Source organism: Gracilinanus agilis, chromosome 2, assembly GCF_016433145.1.
Source record: "Gracilinanus agilis isolate LMUSP501 chromosome 2, AgileGrace, whole genome shotgun sequence".
NCBI classification, from domain to species: domain Eukaryota; kingdom Metazoa; phylum Chordata; class Mammalia; order Didelphimorphia; family Didelphidae; genus Gracilinanus; species Gracilinanus agilis.
The window spans coordinates 243,428,794-243,442,123 of NC_058131.1; the positions used below are offsets into that span (position 1 = coordinate 243,428,794).

Genomic DNA, 13,330 nt, shown 5'->3' on the forward strand with positions numbered 1-13,330 from the left:
TATATATATATATATGTGTATATATATATATATATATATATATGCGTGTGTATATATGTATATATATATTCAGGGTGTGGTCGCCAGGAATCAATCAGATCAGCTTGATTCCATAATTAAAATAGACCCAAGACAGGATGGCTTTTTATGGTAGTTTATTTACAATTAGGAAGGTTGAAGGTAAGGAAATAGAGAAGCTCTGGCCGGTCCAGCCTGGATGAGGATTTAGAGGTTAATTAAACAAGGCTACTAGCCGCAAGGCCTTGACAATTAGAGAGGCAAAGAAGCCTCCTTGAAGGTAGAGATTCTAGAAAGCCAAGAGAGACGAAGGGAAGTCAGCCTAACTTACCCACGTGACAATTCAAAGGGAAGCCGCCTGAGGTCTCACCAGAGATCCTTCAGCACCAAGTTCAAAGGGCCAACTGCCTCAACAGGAAGTTACCATCATATTTGAAAGATAGCAGCTTTCGTCACTTCCTGGATCCACCTCTAATTCAAGTGGACAAATGGCAGCCTCAATACTGTTTTGGACTACCCAAAGGGCAGTCCCTTGTTCTTGATTTGTTACTTATTGTCATGTGTCTCCCCTCCCAGTAAGGGAGGTGGGTTGACTTTATCTCTGGTGGCTAGAGTTTAACTATGAATAGAGGTGAGCTAATTCCATTTACACCGAAGACAGCAGGATTTATTTTGTTGGGTAATATTAAACCATTTTTCTTCACATTATACTTGCTTAAAGTGCTTTGGTCTCTCTTAAAGTTTTACTTATTCTTCCATATGTTTTATTATCTTCACTTTTGGTTTATCTTTGTGTTGTTTTTATTTTATGCCTTTGTTCTTGATCTTTTGATTTTTTTTTTCAGCTGGTATTTCTCATCACTTGCATCTGGGCATCCTCTTCACACTTTGGTCCTTCCTCCTTCAGCTTCATTTCTTTGGTGAATATTCTGGTTGACTTGATTGGATCCTTTTCTCTGAAAACCTAGGGTAGAGAAAGACCAGCTTCAGCTAGCAGTCACTTTTTTTCCAAATTTGATATTTATTCCCTCCAGGCTGTGATACTCAGCATTGATACTTTTGTCCTGCTTGAATCTTCTATTCCTCTCCCTTTCCTTTATGTTCCTGGGCATAATGAATGTCTATCATCTATTGGGTTGGGCAGGGCATCAGGATCCTTATCTAACCCTAAGTTTGTGAATTTGCCTTTGTTCACAAACTGTTCTAGGTATATAGACTGGGTGTAGGAATACTGAATGGAGTAGCTCCATGTTCTAGAATTCTTATGATGTTATTTCATGAGGCTTTTACTTTGTACTGGTTTCCTGTTTTACTTTGTAGGTTCTGGGTTGAATCCAGCTCAACTCTTATTTTCATGAAGGAGTTCCAATGATAGGAAATATGTGATAATGCTAAGAAAAAAAATATAGAGACTTCAACTAAAAGTTTCTTTTGGGTGGAAGTTAAGAAAACTAGATTTTTCTGGACCTTATGGATAAAGAAGAAATAGTAACAATGGACACATTATAGAATATCTTTACTTTGAGGTTTGAAGTTGGAGAAGTTTGCAAAAAACAACTTTTTTCTTCTTTCTGATCAGGAAATCCTCAGCAAATCCAATCTTACTTAATACCAATATGTGCAAAAACTAGAGAGAAACCTTAGTATGATTAACTTTCACCAGATTAGGTACTAATGCTGCTCTGTGACATGAGCTCATTATCCATCTGGGCCTTTGCTTTGCGAATATCGATTTCTGAAAGCTTATTTATCCTTCTCATGGTATCAGATCTCATTGACTATTCCTACAAATTCATGTCTCCTCTTACTTACCAAGATAACTAGGGAAGAGAGGCAAAGCTGGATCTCATCTAAATGCTATATTCTTTATGTACTGTACTCTTGCTCCTGTAAGCCTGTGACTTCAGGTTATCCATTTTCTTTGAGTTTGCAGAATGTTTGATGTTGGTTGTGTGTATAGATATTTTTTCATCTGTTTTATGGATGGTGTAGCTATAGTCAGCCTGTATGCGAACAAGTCAAAAAACTAGCAATCTACATTTTAATGTAATGTAGTTATTCTGTAGAGTTCTGAGATAAAGTCATGGACACAGTTTGCCAGCAAAAAAGAATCCTGAACTTCCAGAGCTGAAGGTCATGGAACTGCTAAGAACAAAATTTCACAAAATCCCCACTATCAAAAGATACCGTGTGAGGAAATATTGACATGTAAATCTGAACCACTAATGGCTTAAATTTGTTTTAGAAATGTGACCTTATACATTATCTTTTTTAAAAAAAACTCACTTTTTCTCACAGTAACAACTCTTAAGGCAGAAAGGACAGAACTAGGCAAACAAGCTTAAGTGACTTGCCAAGGGTCACACAGCTAGGAAGTATCTGAGTTCAGATTTCAATCCAGGCAAGTCCTCCTAACTCCAGACCTGGCTCTCTATCCACTGTGCCACTTAACTGCCCCTGATGCCATACATTATCTCCATATATGACACGGAGATATGATGTACTGCAATTTACTGTGTAAAGTACCTTGGGGTCTAGGGTTGCATTTCTCTAAAGGGAAAGAAATATCTATATATTTTAGTAGTGGATTAATAAAATTTACTAATATTCTGGTGTTTTCTTAAGCCTTACTCTTTCTTGAAATAAAGTATCAACCATCAGTCTGTTTAATCCATATTCTAACATAACATTTTGCTTGTCTTTCTGTAACTACTTTGTCTTCTGTGTAACTCATATTATAATAAAAGTTGTTGAATCTAAAAAAAAGTCAAGCATAATTCTGTTGCATGTATCTAATGTACCTATCTTTTTTTCATCTTTCTTTTTAGATGAAATTAAAGCAGAGCTAGAAAAGCAAAGGTAAGCTATGGAGCTTGCTACTGTTATCTTTTGTTAAGCATATGGAGAAGTGAATTGTTCAGAGTTGCATAGCATTAGTCCTAGAGCTAGAAATAAATTCCATGTCTCCTTGCTTCCCATTCCAATGTTTTCCCCCATTATATCAGGCTGCCTCCATATTTTATTTATATTTATATATATATTACATATATACAAAATAGAATGAGTAGCTTGCAGTAATCTTTATACTTTTTCATAATACTTGGTGGGTAGTAATATATAAATAATGGGATATTTGATTACTGGGTTTATGGGAGACAAGATAATTTTAATGCTAAGGTTTTAGTGTTTTCTTTTTACTATAGGCTCAAAATCTTTTGTCTTCTTAGCAATGTTGCCATAAGCATGTAAAAAGCTTATTTCTATGGAAGTCCTTTCTTTTTTCTTTTCTTTTTTTTTTTAAACCCTTACCTTCCGTCTTGGAGTCAATACGGTGTATTGGCTCCAAGGCAGAAGAGTGGTAAGGGTGGGTAATGGGGGTCAAGTGACTTGCCCAGGGTTACACAGCTGGGAAGTGTCTGAGGCCGGATTTGAACCTAGGACCTCCCGTCTCTAGGCCTGGCTCTCAATCCACTGAGCTACCCAGCTGCCCCCTGGAAGTCCTTTCTTAATAGTGGTGATAGTCTATCTTTTTCTGGCAATGCAAGCATAGTTAATGCTAGGAAATAGATAAGCTAAAAAAGGATATTTCCTCCTGCTTATGTTGCTTGTATATTCCCTAACGTTTAGGTTTAAACTTTTGATTATCTAGCTCATAGAGTCTCCTTTGTAGTCACATATAATTTGAAAACTACAAACATAAAAGGTAGTTCTAAATATATGCTAAAGGGGAAGAGTCAAGATGGTAGCTTACTAGAAGCAAAAGCTAAAAGTGCTCTGATAATCCTTCCATACTAAATATGTATTAAATGTGTTTATAACTTTTTTTTCTTAACTCTTTCCCCTTTCTTTTGTTAAACCAGACCTGGGGCTGCTGCACCACCAAAAGCAAATTTCATCGAGGCTGATAAGTATTTCCTTCCATTTGAACTAGCCTGCCAATCAAAATCTCCACGGGTGGTCAGTACATCACTAGACTGCTTGCAGGTAATGTGTTTAAATTTAACTCTGCCATGAAGTTTTAAGGCTTCTTCAGAGCCAGTGATTAGGTGTTGCGTAAGAACATTTTGAGTATCCAGAATAATTTCAGAAGTAAAGAAGTGAATTTTTTTTTTCTTCTTTGCTGAGGGTGGTATGGATATAATCTTTACATTTTAAATGAAGGGAAACTAGCCAAAATGGTGAAATAGAAAGAAGCAGTATAGCCCAGTTCTCCTCCTTGGCTACTCCATAGAACCCTAGGAATACAACAAACCAAATCTTGATAGAGAAATCCAAGGAAAAATCACACCAAGTCATTTTGTTCCAGATATATTCAGCATATGGAGACAGAGAGGTTTGTGGACACTGAGTCCAGTTGGAAGGACACTTCTTAGAGCCTTCCAGTGTAGGAACTGAACAGAGGTCTAGGGATGTACATTTTACTTCATTTTTATTTTATTTTATTTTTTAAGTATATCTTTTTTTTTTTTTAAGAAAAATTTTCCATGGTTACATGATTCATGTTCTTACTTTCCCCTTTACCCTCCCAACCCCTCCCTCCCCATTGCCGATGCGCATTTCCACTGGCTTTGACATGTGTCATCCATCAAGACCTATTTCCATATTATTGATAGTTGCATTGGTGTGGTCATTTTGAGTCTTGGGGATGTACATTTTAGGCAAGAAGAGACCCTGGATTTAGTATGGAAGAGCCTGATACTGTTGCCAGAAGAAAAATAGATGCCAGTTGGAAGATGTTGCTTATACCCTAGAGTGGAACCTCTCTAAGGGACTTTGTACCTGGGGTGACAGACTAGGACAAGAAGCAATTGCAAACCTAATTGTAGGCCTGGTAATGGACTAAGGGCAGGAACAGAAGAAAGCAGAAGCTGTGGTCCTCTAATCCTATGAAGTGAGCAGTATGTCAGTTCTAGCTTCCAACCCATTTTCAAGCCTACAGCAGAAAAACCAGGTTAAGGAGCTTAGATCAAGAGGAAATTTGGAATTCTGTTATGTTGAACTTGTAACTCTTTGAGCTAGCTGACCATGGTTGGTTTTAGGAGCAGTTTACTATAGCTTCAACTAGGGCCTAGCCCTAGTTGTATGGCTCACACTCTAACCCAGGTCAGGATTGTTGAATTGGTTGGGTCCACTGGTCAACAGCAGACTCTGGATAGGTGGTTTCTGTTGCAAAAATACAAAACAAAAACAATAAAATAAAAATGATTTTCATTTGGAAGGCAAAGAGTGAATTACCAATAGGGAATTGGGACCTTGAGCCTATGCCATTGCTGTTGTACTGAGGGAGAATGGAGGACGTGGTACAGTGACCTCGTGGCCTGTATGGGGCGTGAGCAAGGGAGCCCCAGCAGTAACAAAAGTGCCTGAATTTCACTCCATGCTGCCCATGCTGTCATTTCCTTTCCTTGTCTACACCAGGATAAGGGGCCATAGCCACTGAGTATTTACATAGTAAGTTCCTTTTATTTTACATGCTTTTGAATATTTGAAAATGAAATAATTAACCACAAGCAGTTTCTAAACCAAAAACATTTTGTAAAAGGACAATAAGCTTTAGGTCAAAACGGGGTGGGGGCACAGAGGGGAATTGAAATCAGAAGGTCTTCTATCAGATTTCACATTGAATCAGACATTTTTAGTGGCACTAAAAGTTTGTTTGGCCCTGAGATCCTTGAATTATTAAATATTAAATACTCAAAGGAAAAAAGTATTCAGTATCCAAGAAAGTCATGTCCCTGCCATTCCCTCTAGAATTGTACAGAACCTATTCCTAATACAAAAAGGCTAGAAGAACAAGTAATCCCCCCCAAAAAAAGTCGTTATGGTGACAGGGACAGCTGAGACACAAATCCAGAGGAAGGGGATGACTCCACAATATCTTCAAGAAAAACCTGAAAGAAAAACACAATTTGGGCACAAGTTCAACTAGAATTCCTGGAAGAAATGGAAGAAGAGATTATGAAAGAATTTTTAAAATGACTTTAAAAATGAAATGAAAATACTAGAAAAAAGAACTGGGAAAGAGATAACATCTATGGAGGAAAGACTTGTTAGAAATCATTAACAGCTTAGGACAAGAGTTATAAAATCTTATCCAAATAACAGTCTCCTTGACTATTATTAAAATGAACCAAAAAGAAATGATTAATTCAATGAGACATCAAGAAATATTAAAATAATGGTAAAAGACTGAGTAAATATAAGAAAAAGTAAAGTATCACAATTCAAAAAAGCTAACATGGAAAACATATCAGGGGACAGCAAGGTGGCACAGTGGATAAGAGAGCCAGGCCTGGAGACTAGATGTCCTGGATTCATATGTAGCCTCAGACACTTCCTAGCTGTGTGACCCTGGGCAAGTCACTTAACTCCATTTTCCTACTCTTTACCACTCTTCTGCTTTAGAGCCAATATTTAGTATTGATTCTAAGATGGAAAGCAAGAGTTTAAGAGAGAGAGAGAGAGAGAGAAAACGAAAGCGAAAGCAAACCTATCAGGTAGAAATAATTTAAGAATCATTAGAATTCCTGAAAGCTATAACTAATGAAAAAAGCTTCATATCATATTTCAAGGAAACTGCCCAGACCTCTTGAAATCAGCAGACAAAGTAAAAGTAGAATCCACTGGTTACCTCTTAAAATCTCAAAATTAAAACTCCCAAGAACATTATAGTCAAAATCCAGAACTCCCAGGTAAAAGAAAAAATATTGCAAGCAGTCAGAAAAAATCCAAGTACTAAGTAACTGACAGTCAAGATCACACAAAATTTGGTAGCCACTACCTCAAAAGGAGAAGAGAGATGAGAAATACAGAAGACAAAGATATAAAATTACATCCAAGAATAGTTTATATAGCAAAACAACATAAGGGTTTGGGGGTTGGGAAAGGATTTTTAATGAAATAGAAAGTACTTTCAAGCCTTCCTGATGAAAAGACCAGAACTGAGTAGAATTGGGGGATGGGAGGAATAGGAGAAAAGGTAAACATAAATAGATAAATCATCAAGGAACTAAAAAGAATGCAGTTCAAGAAATTAACCGACTTGCCCATGGTCTATAAACTTATTCTAGCCAAATTCAAGCCGAGGTCTCCAGACTCTCCAGTCCAATGTCCTTTCTGTTCTACCATGTGAATATGGGAGCAAAGTTTCAGGTTCAGGAGGGTGGGAAGTTGTTAAAACTCAAGTATAATATACGTGGTAATGAATAGTGGGATATAATTAGGATAAGGTTGCCAGTACTAACTTCTTGATTGCACTGAGCAGCAAGTTATGGGTGTTTCCATTTTAGTCGACAGTAGGGAGCCATTGGAGGTTTTTGAGCCCTAGAATGATGTACTATATTTATGAATTAGGAAGATGAATCTAACAAACATGTATAAGATAGATTAGAGGAGGATTCAGAAGCTGGGAGATCCATTAAGGCATTGGAACAGTATTCCAGATAAGATATAATGAAGGTCTGAGCTAGGATTATGGTGTTAGAAATAGAAAGGAAAGATTTAGTTTCTTCCCAAAAACACTTCATTATTTTTTTACCAGATGCTTTCATAAGATTGGGTCATGAATGGGTCATCTTATTTATAGAATCACAGAAATTCAGAGTTGGAAGGAACCTCAGAGATTACCTACCCCAATCCACACTTGGAAGAAGAGTTCTTGTTACAACATTATTCTCAGGTTTAAGATTGGTCTGAGCTGTAGAGTTCATAGTAGAAGCGTTCGTTCCTTTTTCTTAATTTAATTTTTATAAATGTTTAAATTCAAAAGAGTTGACAAAGAAACAAAATGGTGAAACTGGTACTTTCTTCAGTGGGTGGGATGACTTAGGATGCAGCCCACTCTGAGCTTCTTTTGCTTTGGAAAGCTATCACAGCTTTTGCCTTAGCATAGCTGATTTTACGAAAGTTGCTTACTAGTGTGATTTACTTGGATTCTTCTCCTTATGGCTGTAATCATCTTATGTCCAGACCTGCTGTGTGCTGCCTACCCTGTATCCAATTGCTCTCTGGTGTCAGCAGAGAAGGGCTGAAAGATTAAGTACAGGAATTGATGCTTTACTTTATTGTAATAATATAGCTGACATAAGATCAAATCTTAACTGTTGTGTATGTAAAGAGCTACCTCCATTTAGCTGTGTAGCAAGTACTGCTTTTTTACAAAGCTTGCAAATTTTCCTGAAAAGAATGCAAGACTCCTAGAGCTGGCAGGGGCACTGGAGGATACCCAGTCCAAGACAGTCAACAAATATTGCTTTAGGTGCCTGCTACAGATCAGGAACTGTACAATGATACAAATGCAACAGGCCTTATCTTTAAGGAGCATATCTTCTAACTATACAAAATTGATATATTAACTTTGAGAAGTGGCTACTAGCTACCAGGATCAGGAGGGATTTCGTAGAGGAGCTGGCATTTCAGTTATGTCTTGAAGGGAAACTAGGAATTATAAGAGGTAGAGGTGAGGAGGAAATACTAATTCCTAATACTAATACTAATTCCACTAATGAAAAGCTATGTGGTGAAATTGTGTACATGGAACAAGAAGACCATTTTGGCCAGAAAGTGTACATGAAGGGTAGTAATGGTATTGTTGTAATAAGGCTGAAAAAATAGGTTGAAGTCAGACTGTGAATAGCTCTACATGCAAAATTCATGATTTTTTATTTGCTCTTTGGAGTTATTAGGAACCACTGAAGTGTATTGGTGTGTGTGGGAGGGGAAGGTTTGATATTGTCACACCTGTGCTTTAGGAAAGTCACTTTGGTAGCTGTGTGGAGAATTCATTGGAGAGAAAGGATACTTGGGGAAATTAGACATATATTAGGAGTCTATTACCTTTTTCCAGGCAAAAGGTAATGATGGCTTTATAGTATGATAGAAAGAAGGGAATGTAGGTAAGAGATGTTCTCGAGTCATTCAACTAGCATTTCTAAAGACAGCACTAAATGGACATGTATGGTCAATGAGAATAAGGAATTGAGGGTTACACCAAGGTTGTGAACTGGGTGACTGGAAGGATGAGGTTGTTTTCAGCTGAAATAGGTAAGATCTAGGTGATGTCACTGTGCCCTCTTCTTCCTGTCTCTCTCCAGTGTCAGTCTTCCCTGCCTCTGGCAGAAGTGAAGGAGGAGAGGTGAGTTCTCTGTTTCCCAGAGTTAGAAGAGGGAGCTACTGGAAGTTAAGGTGTACCTGCCCCTGACTCCCTTCCTTTTCTCCCTCTTCCCTCCCCCTCCCCCCTTGCCTAACCAATCCTGCTTGGTGGCATGTGAGGTAAAGGTAGCACAACTGATAGATGCATTTGGAAAATGTGTGGAATGTATAACACCTGTGAACCTCTCATCTCCAGGAATGGAGAGGGAAAAAGTCAGTACAACTATAACACTCAGAGGACAAGGTATTTGTGACTCAGAGGACAGAGATACTGTCTCTGAGAATCTTTGGGTTATTACAACCTTGCTATCTGTGGAAATGAATCTAGTCTCAGAACAGTGGGAAGACAAGTTACTTGTAGCATGATAGACAATATTTGATAACATTTTCAGTTGGCTGAAGCTTGGTCTTTATAAAAGCTGATCTTGTCTGAGAAAACTGAGACCTCTCATCATAGTCAGGTTCTGTGAGAAATAAAGGTAAAATGAGGCACTTGTCCCCCCAAATAGATAACTTCTGAAGAGAGAAGGACTTGAAGAAAAGAAATTCTGTTTTGCACATATTAAATTTGAGATGCTTATGGGATGTTCAGCTCAGACTATCCAATACAGAGTTAATGATATCAGAATTAGAGATTTAAGAAAGACTACAACTAGATTCATATCAACATAGAGATGATTTAAATTTTTATTTCTCTAATTTTGTAAACATTTATTGTCTTTTATTTCCCTTCACAAGTGACTTTTATAGTTCCAAAAAATAAATTCTCACATTGGCCATGTCCAGAAATGCATGTCTCATTCTGAATCTTAAGTCCATTACCTCTCTGGCAGAGGTTTGTGGCAAAATTTATTTTCAGTCTTTTGGAGTTCATAGTTTATGATTGCATTAATCATCATCTAAATGCTTCCAAGTTGTTTTTCTCAATGATTTTGTCATTGTGTAAATTATTAATCATAGAGATCTTCCAAGTTTCCTCTAAAATTATCCACTTAATCACATCTTATGGCACAATAAATATGTATTCCATCCCATTCATCTACTACAGTTTGTTTAACCATTCTACAAAACATAGACTTTCCCTTTAGTTTTTAGTTATTCACTACAAAAAGAAATGAAAAGAGCCACTATAAATATTTTTGTACATATGGGTCCTTTTTCTTTTCAATCTCTTTGGGATATAGGTGGGTCATTTTAGCTTTTCATTTTTCTATTAGTGATTTAGAATATGTTTTCATGTGGTTGATAGGCTTGTATTCTTCCTTTTAAATTATTTCTTCATTTGTCTATTGAGGAGTTATTCTTAGTCTCACAAATTTGAATCAGTTCTCAGATATGAGACCTTTATAGAGATGATAATTAGATCCTTGGTTGTTGAGAGAGTGAAGATAAAAAAGTAGAAAGGTTCTAAGGAAGCCTTAGGGGACACCCAAAATTAAGGAGTGGGATACGAGTGAGGATCTGATGAGGGAATAGTCAGGCAAATATTCAGAATGAAGCCTCTGCTTGAAAACTGTCAGCAATGAGCTACTCAGAACAAGGGTGAGTGGAAAGGAGGTGAATTGTATGACAGATGTTCTGGAGTCAGTCCACTGGCAGTTAATTCCGTTTTGGGCTTGTTCTCATTTTTTCACTAGAAAAGAATGCCTTTTCATGCCTCTTTGTAACTTCTGTTTTACGGTCCTGGTTCTGCCTTCTGGAGTCAACAAAAGCAAGTCTAATGAATCATCCTGACATTATAATTATCATGTCCTTTTCTAAATTTTCTCTTCACTAAGTTAATCACCTCGAAATCCTTTGATTTTTGGATAGCATTGTTTCTCGGCTCCAACACATCTTTGCCTTCTTTTACACATATTCCAGCTTGTAAATTCTCTTTCTAAAAGACAATGCTCAGAACCAAATAATACTGTTGGATGTGGCATCACCTCCCTTGTTCTGAACACTTACTATTTTTTTATTTGAAAATTTTTATTTAATTAATTTTGAGTATTTTTCCATGGTTACATGATTTGTGTTCTTTCCCTCCCCTCTTCCCCCCCCCCAAATGGCCAATAAGCAATTCCACTGGGTTTTGCATGTGTCATTGATCAAGACCTATTTCCATATTACTGATATTTGCATTAGGGTGATCGTTTAGAGTCAGTATCCCCAATCATATCCCTATCGACCCATGAGGTCAAGCAGTTGTTTTTCTTCTGTGTTTCTGCTCCCACAGTTCTTTTTCTGGATGAAAGCATTTTTTCTCATAAGTCCCTCAGAATTGTCCTGGATCATTGCATTGCTGCTAGAAGAGAAGTCCATTACATTTGATTGTGCCACATTATATCCATCTCAGTGTATAAGGTTCTCTCCTGGTTCTGCTCCTTTCACTCTTCATCAATTCCTGGAGATTGTTCTAGTTCACATGGAATTCCTCCAGTTCATTATTCCTTTCAACACAATAATATTCCATCACAACAGATACCACAATTTGTTCAGCCATTCCCCAATCAAAGGGCATCCCTTCATTTTCCAATTCTTTGCCACCACAAAGAACACGGCTATAAATATTTTTGTACAAGTCTTTTTCCTTATTATCTCTTTGGGGTATAAACCCAGCAGTGGTATGACTGAATCAAAGGGCAGACAGACACTGTTACTGTTAATGAAGCCCAAGGTGCAGTTTAACTTTCTAAAGCTCTAATAACAGAAGTCTAGTCTCCAGACAGAGTTAGAAAATCATTACTCCCTTTATAAAAACAAAAACAAACACAAACAAATATGGGTACCTCAGGGGAGTGGTAATCCCAGGGGTTTGTTATTGAGTAGCATGTTGTTTGAATCTTCCTCTCTTACTCAGATTGGGTATTGTTCATTCCAGCAGTGTCACTTTTTACTGTTTTTTTCCCTTAGTGTAGTCTATTATCCTTTCTGCTTCTTAAATGGTAGTATTTTTATGACTAAAAAAGGCAGGTCATACAGAAGAAATTTCAGTACTTTCTAGTTGTATATCTGGATTTGGTGCTTTAGTCTTGTACTATATAGAGTTACAAATTTATCTTCATCAGATTGGGGGTGGAAAAATGTCACAAGCCATGAATGGGTATTTAGTAAGTAGACTTTTTCCCCCAGTTCTTCATTGAGAAATCCAGGCCATTATAGTATTACACATAGAAGCACTCAATTTCTGAAAGACACCATCTTCTGTACAAATAATTTCCTGATGTAAACTTTAGCATTTTTCTTAATGAATTTATGTGCTGCGATATTACCTTGGCAATCAAGGCAATAGATTTTAGTCATCCGGGTGAAAGTAGGGCAGACTTGATCTTCTCAGGGATGCCAAATTTCATGGGGTAATGACTTTAATCTTGTTCCTTAGGAGATTTGTGAGAAGAGAAAGTTAAAGGCCTTCAATATTATAGGCTGTCCTGTGTTTCACTGCATCTTTCCAAAAAAAAAAAAAAAGCAGAAACTTTTCTAATATATACTTATATCTACGTATATATTCTCTTTGCATTTAGAAACTCATTGCATATGGACACATTACTGGTAATGCTCCAGACAGTGGAGCCCCCGGGAAGCGCCTGATTGACCGGATAGTTGAAACCGTTTGCAATTGCTTCCAGGGCCCTCAGACTGATGAAGGAGTACAATTACAAATAATTAAGGTATTTCTTTTTGTTTGGTGTGGCTGTTTTTTAAATGAACATGATGTTTTTTTTAAAGAATTTTTAAATCACCATTTAGCTGGCTTAATTAAAAGAAAGTTAGTAAATCAGGTGCTGAACTGAAATAGAAGCATTCAGTATTACTTAAACCACTGCCCCCATTAAATTGTTAAACATTACAATTTCTTAGTGTCCTATTTAATTCAGGTCAGTCATTCACAAAGTTTATTTTTTTAATGGATTCCTTTATTTATTTGTTTGTTTGTTTGTTTATTTATTTATTTATTTGTTTGAATCGGGATGTTTTTCCATAGTTACATGAATCATGTTCTTTCCTTCCCTTCCTACCACCTCCCTCCCATAGCCAATGAGCAATTCCACTGGGTTTTACATGTGTCATTATTCACAAAGTTTATTAAATATCTATTGTGTACAGAATAATAAATTAGACTGGTAGATATGAAGTACATAAAACATGTTAGCTTTCATGGAATTTATACTAATATATG

The 13,330-nt window shown here is 36.9% G+C and overlaps 1 protein-coding gene across 1 annotated transcript in view; it reads left to right on the plus strand.

Moving 5' to 3' along the window:
• Positions 1-13,330, plus strand: part of ARFGEF2 (ADP ribosylation factor guanine nucleotide exchange factor 2) — a 107,942-nt gene that overhangs the window by 21,324 nt on the left and 73,288 nt on the right. The window contains exons 2-4 of the mRNA XM_044663812.1: positions 2,847-2,877; positions 3,879-4,002; positions 12,675-12,821. Of these exons, the coding sequence (XP_044519747.1) occupies positions 2,847-2,877; positions 3,879-4,002; positions 12,675-12,821 (302 nt within the window). The remainder of the gene's footprint in view (positions 1-2,846; positions 2,878-3,878; positions 4,003-12,674; positions 12,822-13,330) is intronic.